This window comes from Glandiceps talaboti, chromosome 22 (assembly GCF_964340395.1).
Source record: "Glandiceps talaboti chromosome 22, keGlaTala1.1, whole genome shotgun sequence".
Lineage (NCBI taxonomy): Eukaryota > Metazoa > Hemichordata > Enteropneusta > Spengelidae > Glandiceps > Glandiceps talaboti.
Window position 1 is genome coordinate 9150415 of NC_135570.1, and position 18837 is coordinate 9169251.

At 34.6% G+C, this 18837-nt stretch overlaps 1 protein-coding gene across 1 annotated transcript; it reads right to left on the bottom strand.

Annotated features, from left to right (window-relative positions):
- Nucleotides 1-400: 400 nt before the first annotated feature.
- On the bottom strand, nt 401-17186 carry LOC144452507 (hypoxia-inducible factor 1-alpha inhibitor-like). The gene is made up of 8 exons (XM_078143608.1): nt 17025-17186; nt 7486-7730; nt 6809-6957; nt 5909-6054; nt 5426-5532; nt 4967-5030; nt 4558-4668; nt 401-3941 (listed from the first exon to the last, which is right to left on the bottom strand). Exons 1-8 carry the CDS (start codon nt 17184-17186, stop codon nt 3825-3827), a joined length of 1101 nt encoding a protein of 366 aa, XP_077999734.1. The 3' UTR covers nt 401-3824.
- Nucleotides 17187-18837: the final 1651 nt, after the last annotated feature.

Below are 18837 nucleotides of genomic sequence, written 5' to 3' on the forward strand. Positions count from 1 at the left end.
AAGAAGCTAAAATTAATGTAAGTTTTGCATGTCATATAAAAATTGTAATGTTTTTAACATTGGTATTGTGGCATTGCAGACGGTAAAGTCACTTTGCTATCTTAGAGACCTTCAGGTGCTCATACGTACTGTGTATAATGGAACTGCAATCTGATTATATATGGTGATTTGTAGCATCAATAACATGTATAACCACATATTTTTATGGGACACATCGATTAAATGTAGCTATGCACATGTATATCGCAAATAACGTTAGCGGAATTCCACCACCACCATCCCCCTGTAATTGCAACTGATGTATACCGTGTGTCACTTAACAACCATACAAACAATGCAAGGTACACAACTTACAGACTGTGAATTCCATTCTTTATCATTCTTACAGTTGGAGGCAAAAAACAAGGCTGTGAAAAAAACATCTTCATATCAGCTTCATAAGCATGTTTGTAAAATACACAATAAAAAAATTTCCAGATAAAGCCATGGCCGCTTATAAATTATCAAATATGTCTACATTTTCTTATTAAAGTCACTATAAATAATTGAAAGGGAAAATCTATATTTCAATCAAATCAGAATCTATATTTTGTACTTTTATAAGTACACTGAAATGAAAAAAAACAACATCATTTCTGGCTGATATTAAGCTCCTGAGAGATAATATTCACACAGTATCAATAACTTTACTGTGCATTTTTCATGTTTCCCTATCTAATTAACTTGATATTTGAATCTCTTAACCAATCAGAACACACCTTATATTGGTTTGAGTGCAAAACCTGTCAACCAATCAGAACACACTTTATATTGGTTTAAATGCACATCTGTAAACCAATCAGAACACACTTTACATTCGTTAATGCATAACCTGTAAACCAATCATAACACACTTTATATTGGTTTCAATGCATAACCTGTCAACCAATCAGTATATGTTTTGTTTGAAACATTGTTCACTATCCAACAAAGTCTTCATCTTTGTTCTTTTAAGAACATTTTTGTACATTCAAACTCATCATTAGCAGTGTTTGAATTCATATCATTGGGTCTCATTTTAAAGCAATATTTTTCATTTGAATATAAAAATTACCTTCATGATACATTTTTGGTATATGATTTGCTACAAAGAATGCTCATGTCAAATATGATCAGTAAATACAGCTTGGCAATGATTGGTCAGTGATGATAACAAATTTGGGTTTCATTGGCTGAGCCATGGTAAACTCATGGATATTCATGACACTGGCCATAATTATCACAATTTGCATAAAATAGATAGCAAGTTCACAGGACATATTTAACTGGTAGACGACACCGGAGGAAAACTAAAAATGCTACAATACTTTTTAAAACAAAGAATAAACGACACATAAACATCAAAACAACAGCACTGTACCAAAGACAAGTTCATTCAAAAGCTAAACAACTGTTGTGACTAGTTGAAGTATTTTGAAAAAAATAAGGCAGTATGACTACAGTATCTATCTCTCTGTCAACTGCCTTGAAAGTCATTGAAACTCATATAGCTTAGATCGCCCTCAACCGGTTCAAACCTGTCATTAGCCAGCAGCAATTAACCAATCACAGAGTTCCTTTTATACTATCAATGATGACTGCTTTTCTACCATGGACATTGAGTTGTTGGTGGCAGCCAATCAGGTTAACCGTTTGAGAGCAATCTAAAGTTATATGAGTTCCACCAATCAGGTTAACCGTTTGAGGGCGATCTAAACTTATATGAGTTCCACCAATCAGGTTAACCGTTTGAGGGTGATCTCAAGTTATATGAGTTCCACCAATCAGGTTAACCGTTTGAGGGTGATCTAAAGTTATATGAGATCCACCAATCAGGTTAACCATTTGAGAGCAATCTAAAGTTATATGAGTTTGATAAATGACTTTCCATCAAGGCAGTTGATATATATCATTATAATGCCTTGATTACTCAAGACAGCTTTGAAGACAAAGAATTGCTGCCTCTAATACAGTGAAGATTTCTTTTTATAATTAGCTGAAACAAAAGCCCCATAACACTAATGAACCAATCACAACAAGCGTCTTACAGAGCAGTAACAAAATGCTCCTATCACAGCAAAACATCTTTTCAAAAATAAACGTGACACAAATGCACCAAAATTACAGTTTTTGTAAGCTCCGGACAAAACATGTCTTTTAAATTATCTTTCACAAATCTTATACGCTTCAAATAATTTTATTAGTTATAGAATGAATTTCCAAGAAAAGGAAATAAATCATATTTTTGTAAAAAAAAAAAAGAAAAAAAGAAAAAAAAAAGATACATGACAATTGTGTACATATAACAGAAATTCACAATACTGAAATTCCTTGTCATGTGACATCACATGACTAACATGTGACCAACATTTGGTCATTTTGTTGCCAACAGCTGTCACACTTAGGATATACTTGTACTTATTTGTCTTTCCAAATTATGTTGTATTTTGTCTCTCTACAAATATTGGTACTTTATAACTAATTCTCCCCCCAAAATGTGTTTGAAAATGTTGGAGAATTATATATATTACCGATCTGTGTTAGCATCTTCATCCAGACAAAGACCCAGTGCTTTTGTTGTTGTTTTTTTTAAAGATTGTCTATACACCCAGCACACAATGAAGAAGAAAAAGCTAATTTATTGATATAAACATCATGAAAATAGAGATGTGAAAACACAAGGTAATAATTCCTTGCTTTGTCAATCACTATAAATATTATAAATGCTGTATATGAAAAATTCAATTCAGAAGAAAAATCTGTCTTTGATTGCCTTCAATTGTCAAAATTGTTTTTTAAACATAAAGACATGCAAATTGTGGTGAATGATCATAAGTACAGACATGTACACTCTAAAATAAAAAGTGCTGGTGCAGTGTCAATTGGAGAGTCTACAAAGGAGGTCTGGCAGGCCAGGGAGGGGGAGGGGTGTTGAAGATATGCTCCACTTCTTTGTGCAGTGTCAATTGGCAAGTCTATGAGGGAGGTCTGGCAGGCCAGGGAGATGGAGGGGATGAAGATGTGCCTACTCCTGTCTACTGACTGGAAATTGTCAGTTCAGGTCTTTTTCTGCTGTCAAAGTTCTGAGTCTAAGTTACAAAAAAGTCGAGCCAGAAGAAATTTTAATATTTGTCTGAAAATAGCAGATGATGTCACTGTAGATGGATTGTGTTTCTTTTGTTGAACAACAATCTCAAAAACTACCAGAAAATATTGAATGAAATTATGAGTTATTTTATGAGTTCTTTTTCTCAATGTCTCAAATTCAATTTATGTATTCTACATTTAACTGCATGATAACGCAACATTGAAATAATACTTACACAGTAATTTGATGAATAGAGGTTGTCAGGAATTTTAACTTGAGGTAGCGCCCTAGACACCAGTGCACATTTCACAATCCTACCACTAGATGGCGCTCATACACAAAACATGGAACAAGTGTGGATTTCACCCTATCACTCAGGTGGCAGGGATAGGGGGAGTACTGTAACAGCATAACTACTGGCTGGGTGCAAACAATTTGATGTGAGACTTGGGGACTTGAGAAAAAAAAAGTAAAAGTTCAAATTGTCCTGAATAATTACCACAAAAAAGAATTCCACATGTGGTTCCTTTTGTACATCTACTCTTGAAACCATCACAGTAGTATATTCCTGGAGTGGTTAACCTTTGAACTTCAACCTGAGGTTGTGTCATATCTCAGCATAAAGGTCAAAAGGACAGATGAGGTTCTGGTAGGGTTTATCCTTGAGATTCTATCCCCTTGTGTTGTCTGTGCTAGCTCTAATGTTTATTACACGCAGTCATGACGGCGACGATGACGATGATGATGATGATGATGATGATGATGATGATGATGATGACAACGACGTCTTGAAGTTATAACGTCCTGTAACCATGGTATTCAAAAGAGAAGTAACCTGATGAAGGAAACCAAAAAGTCACAAATGTTAGATTTATTACTCAGTTTGACCATGCCAAACAACTCAGATTTTCTCTGGGTACTCTAGTTTCCCCTATACTGCTTCAACACTAGGGCACTAGGGTGGTGTTCTGTGGTGACCATTCAACAAATTTCCTGATTTACTTGGATGAATAAAGATTATAATTATTATTATTATTATTATGATGATTATTGGTAACCTGGCTATCACTGTTTGATGGGGAATGCCACTGGATTCTGGAAAGTCATTTCATGACTTCACATCACATAAATTTCTCTTTTGTTAGGTACAATGCCTAACTCCTATTATCACACACCCTAAATAGTATTGACTCACCTGTAGCTGTACACATAAAGTGGTACAATAAATCCAACTGAATTGATTTTTGTCCACACCCAAAAAACAGCGCCTTCAATGGCAATCATGATTTCAATCTGCTGCTGTACTACTTATGGATAAAATTGTCCTCTGATCAACCATATGCAACGTCTAGTTACTAGTATTTTCAACAATTTTCATTGACAATCATGTGATGAGTGCATGTGACAATCATGTGATGAGTGCATGTGAGATCCAATGACCAATGACCTACCTCGTCGGGGTCTCCCAGAGCTTCACCTAGCATTTTCTCTATATTTCGCATCACTGCAACTTTTTGTTGCGCATTCAAGGGATGGGTAATTGTTTTTGGAGGAGGACCTCCCTGAAAAGAGAAACAGAAGTGAAAAAAACATTTAAAAAAAAAATCCCAAAATATGACAACAAAGCATTTGAAGTTGTGGGTTGCCAAGTCTGTTTTCGGGGTGATATTTTTCTAAACACAAAATACACACAATTGGTCCTGTGGTTTCTCGAGAGACAGACAGACACAGACAGACAGACAGACAGACAGACAGACAGACAGACAGACAGACAGACAGACAAAGGATACACATGTCCATAGCAATGATGAATCTCAGTTGTGTTAAACATTACAGACTACAAACGTAGTTATATCTCACCTTAAACCAGAAATTGACTGATATTGTAACACCACCTTTTGGAATGGATTCTATTTGGTGCCACCTGTAAAAATAGAGTTGATTTTTATTAAAATATGATCAATATTTTCACTAAAGATAACCTTAGGTTGCAATATTATTACCTAGAATTTAAAGACATTTTCATGGATAAAAACTACAATTTTTTCTTTTGTCTTGTTTCTTTTCCTTTTTTCCTTTAATTCTATGTTCCTCATGACCAACCTTCTATTTCTTTGATCTGACAATTTTTTTTATCACTGCCCTCTATGGCAGGATTAGGAAATGATCACAACATTACTGATTCTCAAGTGGCAATACCATGAGCACACATCAGAATAAAATTATCAGATATTGCTGAAATTCAGGAAATGTAAAAATTTAAAAACAAGCAGTTCAAAGTTGTGCTTCCCTGTGATAGATGTATTAAAGTTAACTTACCAATACATAGGGATGTATAACACATCACCTGGTCCAACTATTGCTTCCCTGGCGTGAGCTTCTCGGAATTTTGGAAATTTTTCAAAGTCAGGATTATCAAAGTCTACCTATCAGGTCATAACAAAGAAAGAACACATATTTAATTGTGAATGTTGCAAACAAGACTTAGGGTATACCCATTTTGTTCATATCGATTTGGAATCACCATGGCTTTTGTCTTATCAGAAAAGTGTCTGTCGGTGACATTTACTATGAATATCAGGAAATTGAAAAGTGGGAAGTTAAATATAATGATGTTAATGTTGGACATCATCACTAATTATTGACATTAGTACAGATATTTCTACAGTACTACTATTGGCTGTGATGATGTACTAAACTATTGTACCTATGCGTCAACGACATTTGGTTAATATAGACTTCACTAGTATGAATAAGAAATCATAGTTGCTACAGGATACATGCAATCATATGACATCTCACCTGACTCTGTCTATCACATGGATGTCCAACAGGGTAGGGATACAAACAACCAAACTGTGATGGGTGATTCAATAAACACCTTTTGTATCCTTTCACTTGAGCAAAAAAGTTCTGTTGTTCATCGTAATGTGATGGCGTAATGTTTCCTTCAAGGGACGAAAAAAGGGAAAAAATGATTACCTTAATATTTATTTCCAATAATTACAATTTACATAAAGGAAGATAGATAGCTAAGCTCAATATCTAAGTGTGAAGCCCTTTAGTGTCATATCAGTTGTTATCAGTTTTACTGACCCATTATCAGTAACATTGCAAATAGTTTTAGAGATGCAAACAAGTTTTATGACACCCGACTTGCTGGCTCACCAAGTCGGGGAAAGTCCGCACTTGAACCGCTAATGCAAAAATCCGTCATGCATTGCCTTAGAATCTATTACCTGATATCATCAGATCATTGGATGGTTTAAAGAGATATTCTCAAAGTCTTTTACCCTCCTTTCTCCTTTCTCCATTTTAAGTCACTGTCCATCTCTGTTTGTATTATCTTCCAATTTTTCCCCCTATCTCCAGTGTCCTCTTTGTCTGTCTGTCTATCTGTCCATCCATCTGTTTGTCTGTCTGTCTGTCTGTCTGTCTGCCTGCCTCCCTGTCTGTCTGTCCATCCATCATTCCATCCATCCATCAATCCATCCATCCACCTGTCTGTCTATCTGTCTGTCTGTCTATCTGTCTGTCTGTCCATTTGGCTGTCTGTCTGTGTCTTTTGTGCTTTTCCCTCTCCCTTTTTCAAAATATACACAGCATATATAAAAAACACCATATCACACAATACACACACACACATACATCTACATATACACACACAAATGGGACAAATTTTGAAAAGTATTTTATTCTTACCTTCCATACCAATCAATAAAAGATTCGATGTGAGCTGCCCCCAATTATGTTTTTTCTGTTGTTGCGTTACCCAATTCCAATTAAACCCAAGAAAGTCTGCCACTATCCTTGAACCGACTCCCTCGCTCAAAGTCTGTTGTAAATATACTCTAGACAAAAACACATTTCAAACAATTCAATATGAATACTTGCATTCATGTAAACCTCAAAGCTAGTCAAAGTTTTATGAAACCTTTTGAGTGAGGTTTGTTTAGTCTGTAAGGTACGCCATGACAAGGCGCCCTCACACATCAGTCATCGAAGAAAGGAGGCCAGTGAGGGTGGAGCAACACGACGTATCTTATAGTCTCAGTTTTCTTGAGCCATCCAGTTTTTTACAAGTTTTGTATTTGTCCTTCATAGACACAATCACTTGAATTTTACACAAAATTTTCACTGAAAAACAATTTTAAAATGTATAAAATAATAAACAGAATGGAAATAGTAGTGGGTATGGATGAGAACAAGCTCCAGTTTCCGAAAAAAAAAATTCTTTATGAGAATTTAATACACCGATGATTTGGTCTCACACAAGAGACCTTCTTCAGGGATAGACTAAAAAAACACTGTAAAAAGTGCATGATGTCTACCAGTTGCAGCAGGTATTTGAATAAAAGTATGTGAATAGAAAATCTTACCTTTCTGAGTCTGGTGATGCTGTTTTCAGTTGATCATAAAACTCTGTCATTTTCATCTCCACCCTCCTGCTAGGGGGTTGAAAATCTTTACAAAACTTTGCCTTTTTTTCATCAAAATACATAAACTTGGATGACTTTGCTACATAGACATTAAATAAAGTGTCTGCCATGTTTTGCTTCAGATATTCTAAGTCCCATTTCAGTGCTGTTTCTGCTAGCTGTGTTCCAGTTATTACAACAGGTTCCTGTCAAAAAAAATCAATCAAAACTGTTTGGTTAAAACCACATCTACCCGTACAACAGACAAATTTCGCTGAAAAATCAAAAAGGGTTTATGCCTAAGGAAAAGAATTGTGTGGTTCCAATTACGCTCAATTTTAGAATAGGTGGGGTTGGTAGATTTTTTATTTTATTTTATTTATTTATTTTTTTTTTTTCATACATGAGTGTCTACTTCAGGTAGATATGTTTTCCGTTGTTTTCCATATGGTCTCTGTGTTATTGGTTTCTTCTCATCAGACGTACAGCCATTACAGATTGGAAGAACAGTTTTATATTGTCTTTTTAAGTTGATGTCAGTTTCACATCCACTGTTTCTTGTGAGACTTCATAATTTTCGCGATTTAATTATCTTTTTTCTTGAATATCATGTAAAAATAAGTTGAGGGTTGGCAGTGAAAAACTAGGTGGGGTCGGGTAACGGGAACCAAACTTTTTAGGCCTTACTAAAGTATTAACGATGAAGTACTACAACATATTGATACATTACTAACTAACCCTGGTGCACTGACAGCTATAGTAGTCACAACACTGTCTACGTATACTCAGCTGTAAAGTTGAATAACAGTTTACTTTGATCATGCCACGGAACGGTCATGCAGTATTCAATGTTACAAACAAACACTGTCTACTGATCCCGATATCATCATGGGTAGACTTACTGAGTGACGTATTTAATAGACAACAAACCTCGGTAACTGCAAGAGGTGCCAAATTTGAAATTTGTTATCACTGAAGTTATCAGTAATGACGCACCCAATTACGGCACATCTTTGATCTGACCTTACTAAGTTTTGTATTTAGACTAAAACCTCTATACTTTAGTAATTTATCAATATATTTCAGTAATTCATTGTTCATACTTCGATTTGGAAGTGTTAATTCTCTCCAAACTTAGCCATATGGAAGATTAATTACTTCTGTTCTTTTTTAAGTAATTTGGCATCTACCTTTTGTTTTTACAGAATTTGACATCCTTTTATTTCCCATAGAGTTAAACAAAATATTTGGACGCCATATTGAATTCTAAAATTTAATTTCAAATGGTAACATTCTGACCTCTATTTTAAAAATTTGTAGTTACAAGACCCCTGAATTTTTTTCTTAATTTTAACTGAGAATGGGTTATATGTTTCTAAGAGTTTTCTTGGACAACGTAACAGCCAAACTTAAACGGTTTATTTCCGAAGCATTCAAAAATCATGCTTTATAACAAAGGTGTTCAACTGGAAAATATTTATGAGATGAGGGCAAGCATTTGTCATGACTTCTCTTTATCATCTTGTGACAAGGCCACTTAGGTCACTCATATTTTGCTTGGCTGAAAAAACAGACAAATATTTGGAATATCATCAAATTATCAAGGTTGGCCACACAGTGTCCACATATAGATTATGGCTGGTTTGCAAAATACCAATTCACTATGTGGTATCAATCATACAGCTTTTGGAATTTCAATACTCAGAGTCTCCATATTTTCATCTTTAAATTTTCAAAAAAGAAGATAACACAAACTATAATCACAACTTTACAAATTCAATATACAAATGAGTATAAAAACAGTTTGAATTTTAAACTAATTTTGCATCTTTTTCTCAAAGTTTGATGAAAATATTGTCCCTGAACAGGAACTTAGACAAGGGCCAGTAGACAGCAAAACTGGCTACACCCCAATTTTTTTGCTGGCTCCTTTTTTCAGGTTTTTGTTAAAATATTCTTTGTTTCAACCAGTATATTTCCATAATTGGGCAGATTTATAAATCTCAATCATGGATATCACCACCTAGTTTTCATATTTCACTGACCACTTTTAAAATTACCTACACCCTTCATAATTTCAAACCCATCTGAGTTCATCTACTGATACCACTGTGCGGTCCTGATATGTGAAATCTGAATTTTGTCTGTAAACATTGGCTTTAATCTTGAAAATAATCATTTCCAACATAAGTTCATATTTTTAATCATCTTGATAGTGCAAATAAATGTTAAGACCCTGAAACTACAAATGCAAAAATAAATCATGACGAAAACTAGTTTCATCTGCAATTATTTAGGATTGGGTATATGAATTTAACAAGATTCACTGATGATGACAAAGTTATTTTGCAAAATAATATTGTTGAGCAAATTGGGTTCATTTTTTTTTTTTCAGAAATTGTAGGGTGGAACTCACTACTCTATGGCTAGTGTATAAAACTACATGCAGAAAAAATACTGAAATTTCTTCATCTGCAAAAGAAAATATAAAGCTTTATTCAAAAAGTAACGTGTGTTTGACATACGGCCATCTTGTTAATATGAATGTATTTCTTTGATTCCATTTACAATAACAGCCATCTGGCTAATATGAATGTATTTCTTTGTTTTCCGATTACACTAGGTGGTACCTTCTACCTGGGGAGAGTCACACATATGTAATGAATGAGATCTCTTCATCTGCATAAATCAGATTTATGTATGTTCTCCCTGTGAATCTACACGTAGGCCATATCTGACTGGCACTGCATTTCACAGTTATGTATTAAATGATTATGTGTTAAAAGTTTCACATCACGTAGCTCAGGTTCTTTGTGATACCGGCTCTTCTAAACACCTACATAACCCCTAATTGTATAGAATACATGTAATACATGACTGTTTTTGTTCAAGTAAGGTCATGCCCTCAGGTAGGATACGGGTGATTGGACAGATGATGGATTACTTGGAGTGGGATGTCTCTAGTCTGACCTTTGACTTTACTTTACAAAATGGTGGTGCATGTATAACTGCATAACAAGGTTGTCAATATAAACTTGTTATTGTTTGATGGTAGTAGGCAGGTATAATCTTACTGAGCTTGCAGAGAGATTTTTACACAAGCTAACAGTGTTTTTTTTAAACAGTACAAAAGGTAACCAATATCTATAAGCAATCCCAACAGTCCATCTATCACGTGCATGAATGACTGAGAGCTGGTTTTCCTTCAAAATTGTAAAAACTGAAAACTTCACAAATTCTACCATATTGAAAATTTATGAGATTTGGAGAAGCATGGTTTTAAAACTTGGGAAAACACACGTCAGTCTATCGCAATGAAAAGAGTTTGAGATTTTGTAAACTTGAAAAAATTTCCCTCTTTTCTGATATTAAATACCTTTATATCAAAACTAAACTGAAAGTAGAAACCTTCTTTGAGAATATGTGTCTATCCAGCCTGACAATGCTGTCTGAAAAACTATTATCTTGCATCAGATACCCACTCCTCTCTGAGCCATGCTTGTCTATGGCTGTGTTTACACTACAACATTTCAAATAAAAATGCTATAAATCAATAATATTGTTTTCGTTTTAATACATTTTCATGTCTTTACGTCATAGGCCAACAAACGTTTTTGACCGTTTACATGGAAACACCAGCAACGGAAGAAATTAAAAATGTGCAAATAGTTGTCTAACAAAAATGGTGCAGAAGTACGTCACTGATAGGGTTTTTCATTGAAGTATTTTCGAATTGTTGCATTTTCGGTTGTTTACACAACTCCATTTTTTAATCAGCCCATCTTCACCCATTTACATGGATTTCATTTTCAAAAAGAAACATATCGTTTTGAGAAAAACGATCCACTTTTGGCAGCATTTTCAAGTCATTGTGTTTTATGTGCGTTTTTGGCATCTCGGTGTAAATGGTATAAATGCAAAAGAGTTGTGTTTACATTTGAAAACGGCATCATTTAAACAATTCCTAAGTTTATGAAGAAATCCTAAGTTTATGGAGATAGGGATATCATTCCGAGATAAGAAACTCTCATATACACAATGTGTGATTCTTAAGTAAAACTGCACTAACTGCAACTTGGGACACTTTTTGATACTTTTCTGGTTAGAAATAATGGTTACTAGTAATAACGATATTATGAACAAGCCATTATTTGTGAGAAGTGACAGTATACCCATTCAAGTATTCAATCATTTGTGGGTAAATATTTCTTTATAGTTATACACATAACATGGTACAATAATTCAATAAATCCAATCACATTGATTTTTGGGTCCGCACCCAAAAATCAGCTCCCAAGTGAATCCTGATTTCAACTTATCACTAAACCTGTAGACTATTTATAAATCATAGATGGAATAGTACTCTACTTACGATGTACCATGTCTAATTATTGGTATTTTAGCAATTTACAATGACTATATTATGAAAATATGAAAATAACACTCCAGTTTAATACAGCTAGTACAGTTTTAGCAATCCAATTAGTACCTATATCGTTCATATATTTATCAGTATACAAATTAATAATTGAAAACAGCAAATTTTTTAATAATTGAAAATAGCAAATTTTTATTTGAAAATAGTAAATGTAATCAATATAAAATGATATCAAAATCTACAAAATAGCCAGAAAATTTAACAAATTTTGTTGAGCTGATTAACAATATTTCTGGGTTGTCCCAATGCCTCTGTTTAAGAGTGAAGAATTATGGAGTATAGGATTTTTTAATATATAGATAATTAACATTCGCTAGAAGCAATCTTTATTTCTAATTGATATATTTACAGTTGTACCAACATCTGTCACAGAGAGCTGAAACTCACTCTATACATAAATACAGACCACTCATTATTTTCACTCCTGTGTTTTTCAGCTGTTGTTGTTTATTCTTGTTTATTTTTGAATTTGTTGTTATTGTTAATAATGACATCATACATGTAAAACAATTATAGAAAAATGCACATCAACAGCTGCAATGGCTACCAGTACAACTCCTAGATGATTTTGCCCCAAGCTATCTTGGTGAGTTGCTATCGCAGCCTAATAACACCAGCTGTGAACTACGCAGGAACTCAAGGAGCAAAATTTATCTCTAACTCAGTCACTCAATAATACTGTTTATTATGATAGGGTATTCTCAACATGTCCTCCACAATTGTGGAATGCTCTGCCATCTTGGCCCGCAACTTTATGGTCCATATTATTTCAAGGGGAATGCCACTCCAGGAAATAAATAAAGATGTAGTTTCGTAAATTTTGAGTTGAAGAGAGTCATTTCATGATTTTACATCACTTCCATCACACAATTGCCGAAAAGGACGAAGTGAAAATTATTAGCCATCCACTGTTCAGACAGCCCTTATTAGCGACTACACGTTGCCTCATGGGGCTAGCCTCACAAATATGAAATGGTTGAACACTGCATATTCATGAGTATGGAACAAATACCCAAATCAAGTCATGTGTGGAAATTATGTAAATGTACTAGGCAACACAACGTAAGGCAACTCATCAATATTCAATGTGCATATGACTCGGGTGAAGTGACACTATTTATATCTTACACAGATTGCAATAGATGTTTTCTTTGTCGTTGCCTAGCCAGTCATAAAATTAAATTAGGCGAGTTGGGTGCACTGCTTACGGGGTAATAAACATTGATCCCAATAGCCAAACACAACTTGGAGAACTTCCATCTTATGTCCGTCTGAGGAGTATCACAGAAAATAATGTCTTAAAATAAACTTCAGGAATATTTATAGTGGCGGACGCTGGGCCAAATTTTTTTTTTTTTTTTAATTGGGCCTAACATCAACATTTAGTGAGTGCTGGTTTGACATGTCACACCTAGTTACTTAGTGTTATCAATAAGCATGTAAGGGTGCTAAGCCCTGTAAGACTCAGAGACTTGTTACATGTCTTGATAGCAGAGACTTTCAGCAAGTACAAAATGATACATTATTACATATATGTACTAGAGATTACTTGCATCGGGGTACACACATACTAGTGGTATTTGTACAGCAGTGCAATACCGAAAACATTACTGCATACCTGCATGCAAATGATATGCAAATGAAGAAGCGATCATTTGTTCTACACAAAAGCACATGATCGCATAGTGTCATTTTTACAAATATTTGTTGTTTTGGACAAACATATATTATTATACCAGAACCCCATACTGTGTAAGTGCCAGTGTGGCGTGCTCAGGGGTATTTGCACTCGTACTTGCAGTGTTTTCTGCTGCACTTTCATTCACTATGCTTGTGAAAGTATTGCCGTAGAGAACACGGCAAGCACTCACGCAAATACACCACACTTGCACTCATGCGTCATCCACTTCTGTCATATTATTAATATTATTCAGATCTACTGAAATAACATACAAAATGGCAAATCTACTACGGCTTAAACAAATATCACTTCTTCTTTTTGCATTTATACAATTCAAATGTAAACAATAGCCGTGCCAGGCAGCCTAACAAGAAAGCCTGGCTGGCCAATCAAAATTTTCACTGCTTCCCTCACTGACATTTCAATGTTTATATTGTGAGTCACAATTGAGTGAAGTAGCATATTGTAGAATAACTGTAGAATATTGATGGTTTCATCACGGTGGCCCTTTTTAGTTTTATGTTTCATATGACCTGATCAACCCTATTTCTTTTACTCCACAAAATGATAAAAACAAAGCAATAAAAAAAAATTAAATTTAAAATGGCATCAATCAATGGCGCTGTAGCACAACTGTAGAGTTTATGGGTTTTTTTTAATGTTATGTACACGGTAATTTTACTGTTGGTATGGGCAGTATCTTCATCGCTGGGTTAATTATGTAAATTTTTTGTTGCATATCACTGATGGGATCATCATGTTTGTTGTGAATACACCTTCATCTACACATCCCCAGATGCATCCCCATTAAATTTCAGCCCAATCTGGTCAGCAGTTTTGGAATTACACATTTTTAACCAAAAAGACACATTTTAGACCTAATTTGCATATCACTGACAGGATCATCATGTCACGAAAAAATTTTTAATCTTATCACCCCAAAAGATACAATAAATATCAAAATATCACAAAAAGATACAATAAAATAAAATAAAGTAAACTAAAATTCCAACCTACCGATGCTATTTTCTGAGGCCCTGTTATCAGAAACCCACAATTATTTGTTCATGCCTTAGTCAGGAAATGTGAAATGATTGCAACATATCAATCCATTTTTTATGAGTATCATTTTAAATTTACTGTATATTTCACATTTTTTATATTTCTCCAAGTTTGACTTTTTCTGGGATTTTTTCGTTAGTTTGATTATCAAATGTTGTGTTGTTTCTTGTTTCAATGTACTCATTGTTATGATACCAAATTTATATACCTGTTTTCAAAATTACTAGGAAACTACATGCACTCATTCACAAAAATAGAATGAATAGCGCATATCAGTAACGTGGCACAACATTTATAAATCTTTGACGAATTCACAACTGTCACAATAGTTAAAATTTACCACAACATTGTGGTTCCAAAGGTCGCAATCACACATTTTTTCCTTGTCAGCAGTTTCCATGGCATGGCTACCAAATTATCACTTGTCTTTTGAACAATCACGAATATCATATAATCAACTTTAAAATATATACCTAAATGTGATGCATATAAATACAACCAGTTTAAACTAGATACTGTAGTTACTGAGGTTTGAAAAGTATCAATGTTTTAACCACATAATATATATATTTCATGTATATTTTCAAACAACAACATAACCTCTGTAATTAGAAAGGTCGTGAACTCTATCTAACGGCAGTCTGGTAAAAATGACAAATATAAGTCCTGTTTCTATGCAGAATCATGAAATTGGATCAAAATCAAAATAAAACTCTCCTATCCCCACATATCGATTTCAAACAGATTCAGTTGAACTGGAGGAAAGTTTTTAAACCGATTCAAAGTAAGTTGGTTTGTTAATTCATGGATGTATTAGGAGAGACAATTCAATTCCATTGCCTAGTTTTCTAATGCCGACAGAAACTGGTTTCAAAGGCCAGGGTTTCAGTCCCAGGTTCTCACATTAGTGTTATCTATCAGTGGAACCATGAGGATTACATCGGATTATTCTCTTGTTCTGGGCCATCTTTTTTCTATAGCTTTGTCAGATAACTGTTTTCACACCTAATGTTTAATCATTTTTCAAAGTGAGCCTTTCACTGAATTCATTCAGAATTGGTTTTGTTACTATTTGAAGCATTGTACTAATAAAAGCCAGTGTCTGCATCCCATATTCTCAGTGTAGCTACAGGATAAACATAGCATTATTCTTTTGACCAACTACTTCTATAAATCGGTCAATTGTTTTAATCTTAATCCAAACTAGGTCTTTAAAGGCTCATAATTCAATCCCAGGTTCTCACATTAGTTTCATCTTATCAGCACAGTCAGAAGGACAAGATACGGCCATTCTTTTGTTCTGGACAAAGTTTCTCTACAGCTCTGTCAGACAACAGTTGTTCACATCCAAACATTAAATCCTGACATGGTCTATAATTTATCACGGATACTTTACACGTCTCTGTCATTAATAGTTTGTTTTCATTTTTACTCTATCTGGCAAACGATTACAAAATGTAGACCAGTTTACTAATAGTTTAGCGTTGACTGACAGAAAAATGAAAATAATGGAAAAATCCATAAAATTTTTGAAGGTTTGCAGTAATTTTTAAGGGAAAACAGAGATAAATATGCCACAAATACCTCACAGAATTTTTGTCTTTAAACACTCGAATCAGATTACAATTAAAAATTTTCTATGAAAAAGTTTTCCAGTTGAGCTTATAGAAAAAGATGGTCCACAACAACGATCCTGTGCAATCGTTATGGCTGCACTGATAAGAAAGCAAGAATCTGGGACTGAAGTCCTGGCCTTTAAGAACTATGCATCACGATGGCTTCCATGGTCGTTTTCGTCTTCTTTATCATATCAGTAACGATGGAAACGTAATATTTCAAAATTTGATTTTCATCACCATATTTTGATATCACTACACTAGACTTTCTCATTTATAAGTTATATAATTTATCAAATTGCTACGTACATGTATGTAGTTTTGACTTGAAGAGAAAAAAAATTGCCCATCTCTTTTAATTCGAAATCGTTCGGTTTATTCCTTGTCCATTTTACTTTAAGGACTGTTTTCGTTATGATATACAAGAAAAGGATTTCATTGTCTGTGTTTTAGCATCATGTTTTAAATTTATGTGTTTACTTAAATTTTGTAAGGTTTCTGTGTCAACATAACAGCTCTCATTAAAACAGGAGCACGATCTGTGACTTTCCCATTAGCTTACCCTACTTTATATCGTGTCACGTCTGGCACGTAGGCAATAAGCATCACAGGGCCATAAAACCGGTATCTGCATGCGTACATGCGTGACGTTGCTGCGATCGAACGAATACATACTCTCGTATTTGTATTGCCACTGACTTACCTCCGCGCTGATCAGTTCTTCAACTCTTGGATCCTCAACATGAAGTCGAGGGATTTGTTCTGTTGTAATTTGGTACTGTTTTATATCTGATAACCGAAATGGAAGTGTCTGTCCCCTCGAACTTTCTCCCGACAGCCGTCTTCCTGTTCCGAAGGCAGCCATTTTTTATTGTGAATGAAATGCTAGTAAATAATAAAAAGGTCATGACCTTAAACTATAAACGCCACCATGCGACAGAATCAAGGTAGGACTGGCCTGTCGTTTATAAATCAAATTATAAATCGACCCAGGTGGTACACCGCCCTCGACGACAAGAGGACGTACAAATCTAGAATTTGTACGGCAAGAGAGCTTTCCATGATATTGCGTATTTGTTAAAAAATAAAAGTGAAAGAGTTGATAGGAAAAAGTCTCAAAGTTGCAAAATTAAGGAAAATCTGCAGGAGTTGAGAGAACATCTATTGTCAACGGAGACTTTGATTTGGACTGTTAGTGGTACACGTTGCAATTTAATAATATTAAGGGAACATACCACAATACCACATTTCCACAAGATTGAACAGGTGACTGATCAAGACTAGGTTGTGTATGGGGAAGTATCACATCATGATGGTGGTCTCTATATATACTGCTCTTTAATCATCACCATCATCACCATCACAGGGGCGTGTAATATTTCATAGATTGTTGTTTTCCAGGTCTACAGACTAAATATAACAACCTTTTGATTATATATTCCTACCTGTACAGGGGAAGAGAGTATACGTAGTACTATAGAGATTGATACATTTGTAGCAGCAAGATTCGTATGATATTTTCCTAAGAAAACGGAAATCTAAGCAATAATACACGCCCCTGTGATCATCATCATCATCATTAACATCATCATCATCATCATCATCATCATCATCAACAAAAACAACAACAACAACAACAGCAACATCTTCATCATCACCATCATCATCATCATCATCATCATCAACAACAAAAACAACAACAACAACATCATCACCATCATCATCAACAACAACAACAACAACAACAACAACAACAACAACAACATCATCATCATCATCATCATCATCATCATCATCATCATCATCATCTTCTACTTCTTCTTCTTCTTCATCACCATCATCATCATCATCATCATCATCATCATCATCATCATCGTCATCATCACCATCATCATCATCATCTTCATCATCATCATCATCATGACGGCGATTTCCTATTGCAGTACCGTAGCCTGCGGGGTGGGGGGGTTTAGGGGAAGAGTCAAAGTGGCTATACTTACACTGACTCCTCGCTAATATGCCTCTCTATTGTACGCCGGTTTAACTTTCAATAAAAATGTGTCCAGTTAACAATTGTAACTTTTTGCAATGTAGCGAATTAAAAATTCTTTGTGCGAGAAAGTGCAAAAGAATAAATTAAATCTACTTGACATTGTGTTCCAACCAAGGTCACCCAGAATTGTTTCATTTACAGTGTATCTGTATGCTTTTAATATGAATTTTCCCACTGTACGTTGCATTTTTCAAAACACTAGTACTCCATATCAGTTTGACTTAATATGTAATTCACCAACATATTCAAGTGCAGGACGCAGTATGTAGTTCCATAAAGACAGACCAAAATCAACCCTATTGATGTTACTATGGCTACCAAGAATAGATTTCATGATGGGGAATAAGTTGTCAAATTTCTTTGACGTTTTCAAAAAATTAGTATGATCTGAAAGGTTGCCAGTGATCCAGTACCCTAGATACTTGTGTTCATTTGCCTCTTTTATATTTAAATTACCAATTAA